This window comes from Lepisosteus oculatus, chromosome 23, assembly GCF_040954835.1.
Source record: "Lepisosteus oculatus isolate fLepOcu1 chromosome 23, fLepOcu1.hap2, whole genome shotgun sequence".
Taxonomy (NCBI): domain Eukaryota; kingdom Metazoa; phylum Chordata; class Actinopteri; order Semionotiformes; family Lepisosteidae; genus Lepisosteus; species Lepisosteus oculatus.
In genome coordinates this window covers 4729751-4744418 of record NC_090718.1, presented here as the reverse complement: position 1 = coordinate 4744418, position 14668 = coordinate 4729751, and the positions used below count along the sequence as shown (strand labels likewise).

The window sequence follows — 14668 nt, the reverse complement described above, 5'->3', positions numbered from 1 at the left end:
AGAACCAGGACCACAGACAGGACCAGAGCCTGCACTAGCACATGAGCCAGAACCACAGACAGGGCCAGGAACAGCACCTGGGTCAGAACCAGGACCAGAGTCAGGGCCAGGAACACCACCTGGGTCAGAACCAGAACCAGAGACAGAGACAGGGTGGTAGTAGTAGAATTTCACTGCAGATTTAATTTTGTTAGATTTTCTTAATCCAATAATTTTGACACCTGCATTTTTGAGGGGAAAAAAAGGTATTACTCATTTACAAATATTTGTTTTTAAAATAATTATATTAGAATAAAAGCCTGTTGTTTTCACCCCTTTGGGGGCAAAAAATAAACGCCATTATCTGGGCTGGTTTGTTTTTTGTCAGTGGGCAGTCAGTGTGTGGTCAGTAGAGTGTCCGTGGGCAGTCAGTGGTACAACTGACAAGTGTGGTCTGCTGGGTGTGGTCTCCGACGGTCCAGTAGCTCTTCTGTCCCACAGCCCAGCAGGACCCCGCCCACTGACCGTCTACTGACCCCATCCTTCACTTGGCAGAGGGGCAGAAGGGGCAGGTGTTGTTCTTGCTGGTGCGGAGCCACACGCTGATGCACTGCAAGAGCAGAAACACACACACACCGTCAGGGCCTGCCCCGCCTGCAGCCCCACAAACCCAGCCACCCCAAAAACCCCTCACTCACCTCCTTGTGTACGACATGGGTGCAGCTCAACACCTGCTGGGTCCCGGGTTCCACCTGGTTCTGACACACCAGACACAGCTTCCTGCTGCTGGGCCGGGCCGCCTGTGAGGAGGGAGACAGTCCTGCTGACACGCGTGCGGGACACCAGCACACACTCCTGCACACAATCGGCTACATGAGGGGAGGGGAAGGTTCAGCGCTGCTCCACTGATGGCCAGCAGGGGGCACATGTGCACTCTTACCACAGGAGGCCTGGTGTTGAAGATGGCCTGGGGTGCGGGTGATCTGTGAGGCAGGTGAGCTGTGACATGGGCCTGGGGAACTGAGCTGGGAAAGGTCCTGGCTGTGGCAGAGGGAGGCCCGATTGGACCATGAGACTGAAAAAAAAGGAAACAGGATTCATGTCTAAATTAGCATTAACAAAGCTAAATTAGGAGAAGGCGGCTTTATCTGTCCTACCTGCCCCAAACCTGTGTTTCAGTGTCTCTGCTACCTGTCTGCACACGCTTTTCTGTGCAGGCGTCTGTGAGGGAGCATGAGAGCTATCTTTCTGTGTGCCTCTCAATTTGTGCCAGTCTTTGTGAGAGTTACCCGTCTGGGTGCCAGTCTTTGAGAGTTACACATCTGGGTGCCAGTCTCTGAGAAAGTTACCTGTAGTTACCTGTCTGAGTGCACGTTTCTGTGAGAGTTACCTGTCTGAATGCCAGTCTCTGTGAGTCACGTGTTTCTCTATGCCAGTCTCAGTGAGTTACCTGTAGTTACCTGTTTCTCTATGCCAGTCTCTGTGAGAGTTACCTGTCTGGGCGTCTTGCTCTGTGCCAGTCTCTGTGAGAGTTACCTGTCTGGACGTCTAGCTCTGTGAGAGCCACCTGTTTCTCTATGCCAGTCTCTGTGAGAGTTACCTGTCTGGGCGTCTCGCTCTGTGCCAGTCTCTGTGAGAGTTACCTGTCTGGGTGTCAGTCTCTGTGAGAGCCACCTGTTTCTCTATGCCAATCTCTGTGAGAGTTACCTGTCTGGGTGTCTTGCTCTGAGCCAGTCTCTGTGAGAGTTACCTGTCTGGGTGTCAGTCTCTGTGAGAGCCACCTGTTTCTCTATGCCAATCTCTGTGAGAGTTACCTGTCTGGGTGTCTCGCTCTGTGCCAGTCTCTGTGCCACCTGCTGCGTCAGCTCCTCCATGGAGAGGCCTGCCATGGTGCCTCTGGACATCTTAATCTGCTGAAGCACTGCGGTCAGCTGAGACCTGCAGACAGAGAGAGAGAGGGGCTGAGGATCGGAGCTGGGGCGCAGGAGAGGGCACAGCCAGGGAGACCAGGAGGGAAGGAGATTATAGCTGCCTGTCTGTACAGGCACTGCTGTGTTAGACACACACATATTACAGCCTGCAGATCCCAGGGCAAATGTGTTCGACCATCTAATGTTATTCTTGGTTAGAGCCTCTCAGAATCACCGCACCCTGGATATGCACACACATGGGTTTAGACACCAGCTAACCAGGCCAGCAGCTTACAGTGCAAGATTGAAGCTCCTCTTATTCCACAGAAGAGCTGCACTGTACCAACAGCTACAATACTTTATTTCACAAAGGCCTCCAGAGACAGACTCAGTTCTCTCGATAGCACGTGGCTACATGTCGTGAACAGACAAGAGAAAGACTCTCGGCCTCCATCCGCTGTGTCTGATCATGTTCTTTTTGTCTGTTAAAATATCAAGTCTTTGCTTTAGAGAGTTACTACAGAGAATACCGCAGCACGCGTGTAGTTTATAAGTTCCAGTACTGGAAAAACTCAGTCTAGCAACGTAACCAGGACAAACCTGGGCTTGTAAGCAAGATGTCCACTGAGGCCATAGTCATCACAACACAAAATATTCACTTGGTGAGGGCCCCCTGCTGGCCCCACTAACACCTCTTCCAGACACAGGGCCCGCTCCCTCATCGCCAGCAGATCGGCCACACGGCATTTCTGCAGCGGAGTGCGCCTACCTGTTGCACTGCGGGAATCGCGCCCTCAGCTTCTCCAGCAGCTGCTCCAGTTTGCCCGCGGGCTGTGACGTGGGGTTCGGGGTGTTGGCGGGGCCGGGGGCCGGCTGGGGGACCCTCTGGGCGCCGGCCAGTGGTTGCTGTGGCACTGCGAAGGGTATCGCCGTGGAAAAGAGAGAGGGGGTGGCAGCGGGGGCCTGCGGCAGGACGTGGGGGGGGGGTTTAACGCCCATGGCAACAGTGGGGTGCTGGGGTTGCATCATCGCATGGATCTTCATCTCAACCTGGATCAGAAATCAGAGACAATCAGAGGTGTGATCTTTTCAGAAATCAGCCCATCACTCATGCCTGACTCACACATGCATACCGGAACATCTGGCAATCAGCTCGTACGATTAATGACGAATTTATCTTATGTTTGTTCAAAGCAACTTGTATTTCCATGTAATAGTGTAACCTGTAAAACACCTGGATATATTACCGAAGGAAGTCAGGGAAAATATGTGCTCGAGGGAACTGCAGCAGTGTCTCATCCTAGACTTGAAGCACAACCTTCCAATTACAAGTCCAGGACTCTAACTGCTGCTCACTGCTGACAGCTGCAAGGTGTTGAGAGTAGACATCGCTCTAAGGACAGGACCAACACCCAGGTGTGAAGCATACTTCTTTCTGAGCCTTTGACCCAGAGTCGCACTGCTGAACTTACTGAGCTCAAAGGAGACTAAAACTCCACAAGACCCGTCCCCTGCTCTCTGGATGAGGGATTTCCCACAAGAGCGTGCGCTTGAAACGGAAACGTCAAGGAAGAGCCATTGCCGAATGCAGATGAGGACCTTATAAATGTGTGATTTGGCTTTCTAGCCAAATGCGTAACTTGGCTATGAAGTGTGGGCCACAGGAAGGCACTGGCCGGATGAAGAGCAGGACGGACTCCCCGACACTCACCGTGGGGACCGGCGGGAGGGCAGGCGGGGTCACTGGGGGCAGACTGTCCAGCTGCTGACCACTTTGCAAGAGCTGCAGCTGCTCGTTGTACTGACGCTGAGAAAGAGGAGGGGGGAGGGAGACAGAGAGGAGCCCAGAGAAGCAGGGATGTGAGGTCACAAGTTGGAAGATGAGAGAGAGAGTAAGATGCAGAAACAGGGAGAGGAGAATTGGGAGAAAATTGTGGGAAAGATGGAGAGGAAGAAAATGAGAGAAGGTGGGGAGACAAGATCAATGCAAGACAGAGATCAAAACATCAGCTTCAAATGGATGCACAAACATACAAAACGTCTTCACAGCAGTGTAGCTGGTCATGTACTCCGAGAACAGGTGTGCAGTGAAAATTGTAAACAAAAGACCAGAATTCTTCACTCGGACTCGTGGGGTGAGAAAGGGCTGCAGTCTGAGCCCAACACTGTTCAGTATCTAGAACAATGAGCTAACTGAGGTGCTGTCCCAGTACAGCCCCCTCCTCTCTCTCTCCTGTCCCAGTACAGCCCCCTCCTCTCTCTCTCCTGTCCCAGTACAGCCCTCTCATCTCTCTCTCCTGTCCCAGTACAGCCCCCTCCTCTCTCTCTCCTGTCCCAGTACAGTCCTCTCCTCTCTCTGTCCTGTCCCAGTACAGCCCCCTCCTCTCTCTCTCCTGTCCCAGTACAGCCCTCTCCTCTCTCTCTCCTGTCCCAGTACAGCCCTCTCCTCTCTCTCTCCTGTCCCAGTACAGCCCCCTCCTCTCTCTCACCTGCAGTGTGCCCAGAGAGGTCCGAATGGCTGCGATCTTTTTCTCCCACTCAATCCTTAACTGCATGTGCTGAAGGGCATTGAATGAGGGCAGCTCCATTCTGCAGAATGTGAGAGAGACAGTGAGAGAGACGTGCACATAGAGAGGGAGGCAGATGGGCACACACACAGAGGGGAGGAGAGGACAGGCAGACGGGCACACACACAGCTTGCTTTACTTCAGGTAGTTGAGATATTTCTCTGCTTCTGCCAGCCAGTCTTCCACCTCGGACACCATCAGGTCTCTCTGGAACTCCAGTGCAGTGAGCTGTAGACAGGAAGACAGAGTGCATACAGTACATACAGACTCACTCCGAGAGCAAATACAGTACATACAGACACGCAGACTCACTCCGAGAGCACATATAGTACATACAGACACGCAGACTCACTGAGTGCATATACAGTTTATACAGACATGCAGACTCACTCTGAGAGCACATATAATACATACAGACACGCAGACTCACTCTGAGAGCACATACAGTTTATACAGACATGCAGAAACAGATTCACGTGCACATAGAGTATAGTATACACAGTAACACAGATTCATCTACATAAACATACAGCATACATAGACACACAGACAGATTCACTGAGTGTAAACACAGGAATTACAGAAATGTATACAGTACAGTATATATAGACAGGTTCACTGTCAAAGCACATACAGAGATTTCATTACAGTCACAAATGGTCACAATGGAAAAAGCTCTCCTAACCTCGTCCCTCAGTGCCGCCTGGCAGGCCTCCTCTGCCTCCTTGCGCTGGTCTGCGTTCAGCTTGTGCAGTGCAGAGAGCTCAGCTTCCCAAGAGTCCCTGTTCCGCAGAGGAAAACATCACACACTACAATCACTCCCCCACAGTCCCGGAGCACGACTGAAACTATACAATCACTCTCGCACAGTCCCGGCGCACGACTGAAACTATACAATCACTCTCACACAGTCCCGGAGCACGACTGAAACTAGACAATCACTCCCCCACAGTCCCGGAGCACGACTGAAACTATACAATCACTGTCACACAGTCCCGGAGCACGACTGAAACTATACAATCACTCCCCCACAGTCCTGGAGCACGACTGAAACTATACAATCACTCTCGCACAGTCCCGGAGCACGACTGAAACTATACAATCACTCTCGCACAGTCCCGGAGCACGACTGAAACTATACAATCACTCCCGCACAGTCCCGGAGCACGACTGAAACTATACAATCACTCTCGCACAGTCCCGGAGCACGACTGAAACTATACAATCACTCCCGCACAGTCCTGGAGCACGACTGAAACTATACAATCACTCCCGCACAGTCCCGGAGCACGACTGAAACTATACAATCCCTCTCGCACAGCACGACTGAAACTATACAATCACTCCCACACAGTCCCGGAGCACGACTGAAACTATACAATCACTCTCGCACAGCACGACTGAAACTATACAATCACTCCCACACAGTCCCGGAGCACAACTGAAACTATACAATCACTCTCGCACAGTCCCGGAGCACGACTGAAACTATACAATCACTCCCGCACAGTCCCGGAGCACGACTGAAACTATACAATCACTCCCGCACAGTCCCGGAGCACGACTGAAACTATACAATCCCTCTCGCACAGTCATGGAGCACGACAGAAACGACAGAAACTGTACAATCCCTCTCGCACAGTCCCGGAGCACGACAGAAACTATACATTCCCTCTCGCACAGTCCCAAAGCACTATACAATCACTACCGGAGCACAACACACAGCACACAATCACTCCTGCACAGTCCCGAGGCACAATACACAGCACACAATCACTCCCGCACAGTACCAAAGCACAACATACAATCACTTCTGCACAGTCCCGAAGTATGATACACAGCACACAATCAGTCCCGCACAGTATCTAAGCACAATGCATACTGCACAATCACTCCTCCACAATATCGAAGTAAGGAGCTCAAAGTTGCTATTTACATGACAGAGAGAGACAGCAAGACAGATGTGCATCGACAGAGCGAGACATTTATAGCTTCAACCTGCAGACTTTCTTTCTATAGGAGTGGCAGAGTTTTGATGTACAGGCGTGATTGTTCACTGTCCACTGCAGGGCTCTGTGGTGTGTGTGACTGTAACTAACTGAGGTCAGGAGTGACAGGTTAAAGATTAGGGGGTAGAAAGTAGAGAGTAAAGAGAGTTTTTAATATCCCCAGGGGGAAATCAGTTTTGCATGAGCAGACAAGAAGAAAAACACACAAATAAACAATACACATACAGTATGCATGCACAAGAGAATCACCTGTTGGGCAGGTTACAGCCACAGGCATTACTGAGAAGTTAAACCTGTTTGATTTTATATCCACAGAGGGATCCTCACCTCTCCTGTCCCTGTTCCTCTATCAGCGAGGCCAACCTCTTCTCTGCCTCCTGCAGCTCTTGCGTCAGCCTGTCTCAGGATCACACAGAGCATTAGGAATGAAGAAAAGAAACACCTGCCTGACTGGCATGCAGGCTGAATGCCCGGTACAGCGCCCATATCAACAGACACGCGCACGCAGGCTGAACGCCCGGTACAGCGCCCATATCAACAGACACGCGCACGCAGGCTGAACGCCTGGAGCAGCGCCCATATCAACAGACACGCGCACGCAGGCTGAACGCCCAGTACAGGGCCCATATCAACAGACACGCGCACGCAGGCTGAACGCCTGGAACAGCGCCCATATCAACAGACACGCGCACGCAGGCTGAACGCCCAGTACAGGGCCCATATCAACAGACACGCGCACGCAGGCTGAACGCCTGGAGCAGCGCCCATATCAACAGACACGCGCACGCAGGCTGAACGCCCAGTACAGCGCCCATATCAACAGACACGCGCACGCAGGCTGAACGCCCAGTACAGCGCCCATATCAACAGACACGCGCACGCAGGCTGAACGCCTGGAACAGCGCCCATATCAACAGACACGCGCACGCAGGCTGGGCGCCTGGAGCAGCGCCCATATCGACAGACACGCGCACGCAGGCTGGGCGTCTAGTAAAGTGTCCAATTTGAAAAACACGGAACACTGCACGGAACACTGTCCAACTGACCGATACTCACAGGCTGAGCCCCTGATACGGTGTCTGATTGACCTACAGGTTGACTTTGACTTTCGCTCCGCCGTCAGGCCCTGCACCTCATCCACCCTTCTCTCGCTCTGCCGGACTGTACCTGTTCTGCTCCTCCTCTAGTTTCTCCTTCTCTCCAGTGAGCTCCAGTTTCTTCACAGTGAAGTTCTTCCTCGTGGTCTTGTAACAGTTTAACTTCAACTTCACCCTCAGAGCGTCCATTTTGTCAATCAGCACCTACAAAAAACACCTGTTACCCTGTAAACACAGCACAGCAATCTGAGAACAGCACACGGTAAACACTGAACACTTAACACTGAACACATCCTGACGACTACGGCGTCCTTTGCATTTGATTGTGTGCGTGCGTGAAAAAGGACCAGCACAGTTTCGTTTTTTCATCAATTTTCCTACAGGATTAATAAAGTATTATGTTAACATCTGCAAACATGCATACACTGAACAGTGTACATTTATATTACGCACTGTGTAACTACACCCCCCCACACTAAACACAGGAACACCCAGTGTACACTACACCCCCGCACACTAAACACAGGAACACCCAGTGTACACTACACCCCCTGCACACTAAACACAGGAACACCCAGTGTACACTACACCCCCTGCACACTAAACACAGGAACACCCAGTGTACACTACACCCCCTGCACACTAAACACAGGAACACCCAGTGTACACTACACCACTCGCACACTAAACACAGGAACACCCAGTGTACACTACACCCCCCGCACACTAAACACAGGAACACCCCGTGTACACTACACCCCCTGCACACTAAACACAGGAACACACAGTGTACACTACACCCCCCGCACACTAAACACAGGAACACCCAGTGTACACTACACCCCCCGCACACTAAACACAGGAACACCCAGTGTACACTACACCCCCCGCACACTAAACACAGGAACACCCAGTGTACACTACACCCCCTGCACACTAAACACAGGAACACCCAGTGTACACTACACCCCCTGCACACTAAACACAGGAACACCCCGTGTACACTACACCCCCCGCACACTAAACACAGGAACACCCCGTGTACACTACACCCCCCGCACACTAAACACAGGAACACCCCGTGTACACTACACCCCCTGCACACTAAACACAGGAACACACAGTGTACACTACACCCCCCGCACACTAAACACAGGAACACCCAGTGTACACTACACCCCCGCACACTAAACACAGGAACACCCAGTGTACACTACACCACTCGCACACTAAACACAGGAACACCCCGTGTACACTACACCCCCTGCACACTAAACACAGGAACACACAGTGTACACTACACCCCCCGCACACTAAACACAGGAACACCCCGTGTACACTACACCCCCTGCACACTAAACACAGGAACACACAGTGTACACTACACCCCCCGCACACTAAACACAGGAACACCCAGTGTACACTACACCCCCTGCACACTAAACACAGGAACACCCAGTGTACACTACACCACTCGCACACTAAACACAGGAACACCCAGTGTACACTACACCCCCTGCACACTAAACACAGGAACACCCAGTGTACACTACACCCCCTGCACACTAAACACAGGAACACCCAGTGTACACTACACCCCCTGCACACTAAACACAGGAACACCCCGTGTACACTACACCACTCGCAGACTAAACACAGGAACACCCAGTGTACACTACACCCCCTGCACACTAAACACAGGAACACACAGTGTACACTACACCACTCGCACACTAAACACAGGAACACCCAGTGTACACTACACCCCCTGCACACTAAACACAGGAACACACAGTGTACACTACACCCCCCGCACACTAAACACAGGAACACCCAGTGTACACTACACCACTCGCACACTAAACACAGGAACACCCAGTGTACACTACACCACTCGCACACTAAACACAGGAACACACAGTGTACATGACGGCATACAGAGAGGTCAGCATTACATGGCTGTCAGGAAGAACACACCCACAGCACTCCCACTGTCTGACCTGCTGCTGCCGGATGCCCTCCTCCTTCTGGAGCTGCAGGAGCTTCACCTGGCTCTGGAGCTGGATCTCCTCCTGTTCTTTCTGCCGGAGCAGAGAATCACACTGCTGCAGCAGCTGCTGATGGCACTGCTCCACTGCCTGCTGCACAGAGCACAGGCACCCATAGTGAATAAAGCACACTCCCATCATACTGTGAATACAGCTCACACACTCACAGTGAATATAGCACACTCCCATCATACAGTGAATACAGCTCACATAATACAGTACACACACTCACAGTGAATATAGCACACCCATCATACAGTGAATACAGCTCACAAATTCACAGCTCACACACCCATAGTGAATATAGCACACTCCCATCATACAGCGAATACAGCTCACATAATACAGTACACATACTCACAGTGAATATAGCACACCCATCATACAGTGAATACAGCTCACAAATTCACAGCTCACACACCCATAGTGAATATAGCACACTCCCATCATACTGTGAATACAGCTCACACACTCACAGTGAATATAGCACACTCCCATCATACTGTGAATACAGCTCACACACTCACAGTGAATATAGCACACCCATCATACAGTGAATACAGCTCACATAATACAGCTCACACACTCACAGTGAATACAGCACACACCCATCATACAGCGAATACAGCTCACAAATTCACAGCTCACACACTCACAGTGAATATAGCACACCCATCATACAGTGAATACAGCTCACAAATTCACAGCTCACACAGCTCACACACTCACAGTGAATACAGCACACACATTAACACACTTAGAGCTTCACTGAAACATACAATTTGAGCACACACGCCTAAACATTTGCACAAAACTGTAGTACAGTATATACACTCATAGTTAATGCATTATACTCATAATGCATTACATAGTCTCAGTTAACACAGTATGCACAATACTGTATACACAATTACAGTTAATACAGTAAACATATAAGACAGAACTCACAGTTAATACAGTAAATGCATAAAAGAGTATACACATAATACAGCGCACACACATCATATAGCACACCCACAACACACACTCAGTTAATACTGAGCACACACACAAGACAGCACAAAGCCACAGTTAAAACAGTGCACGCTCACAGTTACAGGATCAGCAACGTGTGAACCCCAGAGATCAATATGGACGTTTCTGCTTTACCATGACAGCCTTTTTGAATCAAAACCAGTCTTTACGTAGATACCTAGTGGGGTTTTACGTGACGTGATTTACCGTATCCTACACCAAAACGAAGCAGAAGTTCAACTATAAGCAGAGCGCAGCTGTCATGATCATCCCCACCGGAGCAGGGCGAGCTAGCACAAACACTGCAGGCGGCCACGCCTCTCCTCACCCGCCAGGCAGCGCCGGTTGCCGTGATTACACGATCCAACAGGAAGCCTACCCCACCTGCGCTTCATTTATGACCGCTTATACTTACTTTATTTCTGCCTTGGCAGGTCTTTGGGCTGTGTTGTAAAAGAGCTTGGGTGGAGAATCCTCGAGCTCTCTACTCTCCAGCCTCGGATTCTCCTTTGACGCGACCTCGTCTCCTGAAATTTCCCTTGTACCCCTGAGCTGGGAATTATTCAGCTACGAACCTGGCTTGCTTGCCCCCACGCTGCTTTTGGGTTGACCTTTTGTGCTTTTACTCAATGTCACCCATCTTTAAACCCTGCTTGCTACGACTACAGATTGGGATGGTGATAGCCTACAGCTTGCCAGGTACCACACTCATCTGCGCCTGTTCACAGACCAGGGTTACTCACACGAACCACTGCCAACTGCTTACTTCTTCGTGCAGTGGTGTTACACAGGGGACGTGAAAAAGAAAGTGGATCCCTACTATCATTAGCTCAATCAAGGGAAAAATGAGAATCAGGTGTTCGCACAATGACGTAGATCTTAGGGGCTGAGTTTCAGAGGCCCCACCCTATGCAAAGATCAGAAATGTGGTGAAGAGCCAACTCACCACATGGACCACATGGTGTGTGGCAACAGGTCATAACAAAATCTAAGGTCACTTCCAATGATCTCGGAAGAGGAATTATTGATGCTCATCAGTCAGGAAAGGGTTACAAATCCTGACGGATGAAAAGCTGATGAAAGATCAAGACTGATGAAAGTTCAAGACCAGAGCCACTCTACCCTGGGGTAGTCATCCAACCCAATTCTCCAAACCAAAGAATCATCACAATGTTTGATAACACCCATAATGTTGGGGTGTCTTTCACCCCCGACTTACCACTGCTGTTTTCAAGTCCTGGTCCGTGTTCACTGCCTTGTCGTCTGTCCAGGGCTCTGTCTGCACATAAAAACACTGTCAGCGGACTGTTGCTCTCTTTTATCCCAAGACCCGCCTGCATCCACCTGTTCCTTTCCATAGCCTCCACTGTCTCCAAGCCCTGTCCAATGTTTGCTGGCAACTCCCATGTACAAGAGGTGACCTGACAGGGATCAGTGATAGACACTGTCTCCAACACAGCTGTGAACATTTATCAGTACTGCAGTCGCACAGTCCTCCGGACAGAGAATAGTTTTATGTACCTGTCTCTCTCTCACCTGAACACCAGCCTCACACGTCTCTGTCACCTGAGTACACCTCTCTCAGCTGTGCACACCTGTGCCTCTCTCTCACCTGTGTAGATCTCTCTCAGCTGTGCCTCTCTCTAACCTGTGTACATCTGTCTCTGTGTCACTTAAGCACACCTCCATTACCTGCGTATACCGGTGTCTCTCTCACCTGGGCACACTTCTCTCACCTGTGTGCACCTGTCACTGTCTATCATCTCCACTTCCATCTCTCTCATGTAGCTGGACGCACATTAGTACTACTGATTTACCTGCGTACAGCTATCTGTCTCTCTCATCTGTGTGTCTTGCTCTGGCTGCGTCTCTGGCTCCGAGTTCATCGAGGGGATGTTTGTGTCATAGATGTCCCCTCCATTGCCATACGCAATGGTATCTTCCGTTAGGCCCTGCTGGAAAGTAGTGCTGCCTTCCCATGGATTGGCTGATAGGTCTAAGGTCCAGTGGTGTGATTGGTCTGTTGTTGTGCAGGAGGTGTTCTCCCTAAAAGAGAAGTTTCCAGTTTGGGTGGAGAGAGGTGGGGATTAAGAGAATGAGTCCTTGGTTTATACAAAATGCCCAAAATGCCAGTTGATCGGTTTTTACTTTCTGTGATGAAATGTTGTTAGCATAGCTGTGTCCAGACCTAAGAAAACATGATAATCAGAGGTCCGTTGTAGAGCAGTATGAGCCAGCCCTGAGGGACAGGCCTATAGACTGAGTCACACACTGACTTGTGCACATCCCAGTCAGTATGTGTTACCCAACGTTCAGGTGAGTGTGTTCTTGTGTCAGAAGAACTCACATCTGTTGTAAGAGGGATGCAAGAGATGTCTCATTTTGTACTTTTTAATCCAAGACAAAAGATGCCTATTGCTGAAATAAGCCTTGTTACACTGAACTACTTTTCTTATGAAAGGAACCATGTGAATAAAGTGTTACAACTTTATGTTAAGGCTTGATTGCTATTATCAATAATACTGTTACATTGACGTTCAGGTGAATGTGACAATACCATCTGAGACCCAGGTGAGTGTGTGCGTGTGTCAGTGGCAGCCCTACCTGAGGTCCAGGTGTGTATCGGTGGCCTGATATCTTACCTGATATCTAAATCAGAGAGCTCCTCTTCCAGTGCTGAAATCCAGTTCAAGTCTCCCTCCAAGCCCATGTCTGACAGACTGTAAGAGAGACATACAGACCTGAACAGTCAATCGCAGAGGCTAGAAGCCCAGGGCTTGTTACCAAGGTAGGTCTTGTTCCTAGTTGTATTCTCTACCCTGTCTACATGATCAGCATTCTCTAATAAGTGTTTCCTCAATCATCAGTGTGGAATTATCCTTTATTTTCCTCTGATCATGTCTGGCAAGCTAACGGACTCCGGGCCGTGTGTTTACGCATTGGATTTTCAACCATTCATCGTCTCTCGTGTTTTTTTGTGGATCGTATCTACTTATTAAGTGTTTAAGCATTTTGTATAGATTTCCGTTTGTTCTGGGAAAGTCTAAGTCTTTTTCAAAAAAGCTATATGAAATTAAACTTGATCTTAAGGATGAGCGGTAAAACATCTGCCCGAAATGACAACTTCCTACAAACGTGTATAATTTCCAGAGCGGTAAAAGTCAAGAATAAACAAAATCCCATCGTGGTAAACACACGTTGAAAATGCATGTTAGAATTTGAAGAGGGTGCATTCCTATGATAATTACGAAACAGAAACACTTTTGTGAAAAACACAATCGCGTAGACACACTGACGGGTGACGGCAGACGGCAGACGGGTACAATCCGAAATGTTTGGATCAGAATTCATCAACGAAACGGTGAAAAAGATAACGGAAGCGAAAACTACTTGCCCTAAAGCCTTTGCTGATCTCAGCAGCTCCCTGAGGCAGAGTTACGGTTTGTTCGCTCCGCGTTCTTGCCAGGAATCGCAAATCAAGCAGAAAAGACAGTAAACGCAAACTCAAGCCCCCCGTTAACTCCACACGCACAAGACGTTGTATCCTCGCAGGTACTTCCGTGTTTACAAAGAGGACGGAAGTTCGTCACAGCGCCCTCTGCCGGGCGGAGCGCCGCCATCTCCATCACCACTTTGCATGTGGGTTCGGACTTAATATTCAAGACTGTGCTTTTTCTCACCGCACTGCAAACTTTGGCCTGTTGTGTTAGCGATTATTGTAAAAGTTATATTTAAAAAAAGCGGAAACGGACAGCACTGTATTATAGCCGCAGTACTGGACAAGAGAACTGTGTACAGTGCAGGAGACGTCACCACAAGGATAGGAACAGTGCTGATCATAGTTTTACAATGAAGAAAGGAGGTTATAAACCTGACGGTTACCTTGATTTTTAAAGTAATCGTTGTGTGTAATGCTTCGTACTTACACTTACTGCAGCAGAATTTTTGCTTGTACCCAACTACTCGCGTATTTTGGTATTTTTTAAAATAAATAAAAAAGATAAAGCTGTCTGTATCGCGAAGCACAAGCACAGTAGCTAAACA

At 49.6% G+C, this 14668-nt stretch overlaps 1 protein-coding gene across 2 annotated transcripts; it reads right to left on the bottom strand.

Annotated features, from left to right (window-relative positions):
* Window positions 1–265: 265 nt before the first annotated feature.
* On the bottom strand, window positions 266–14643 carry rnf214 (ring finger protein 214). Of its 2 annotated transcripts, none has more exons than XM_069182403.1 (16): window positions 14551–14643; window positions 13267–13344; window positions 12442–12670; window positions 11844–11903; window positions 9563–9703; window positions 7633–7766; window positions 6793–6861; window positions 5142–5238; window positions 4596–4684; window positions 4379–4478; window positions 3601–3696; window positions 2659–2939; window positions 1794–1917; window positions 920–1054; window positions 678–779; window positions 266–589 (listed from the first exon to the last, which is right to left on the bottom strand). In XM_069182403.1, exons 2-16 carry the CDS (start codon window positions 13332–13334, stop codon window positions 524–526), a joined length of 1791 nt encoding a protein of 596 aa, XP_069038504.1. In that variant the 5' UTR covers window positions 13335–13344; window positions 14551–14643; the 3' UTR covers window positions 266–523. The 2 variants fall into 2 exon arrangements, with proteins under 2 accessions (XP_069038504.1, XP_069038503.1); XM_069182402.1 differs by lacking the exon at window positions 14551–14643 and adding an exon at window positions 14019–14196.
* Window positions 14644–14668: the final 25 nt, after the last annotated feature.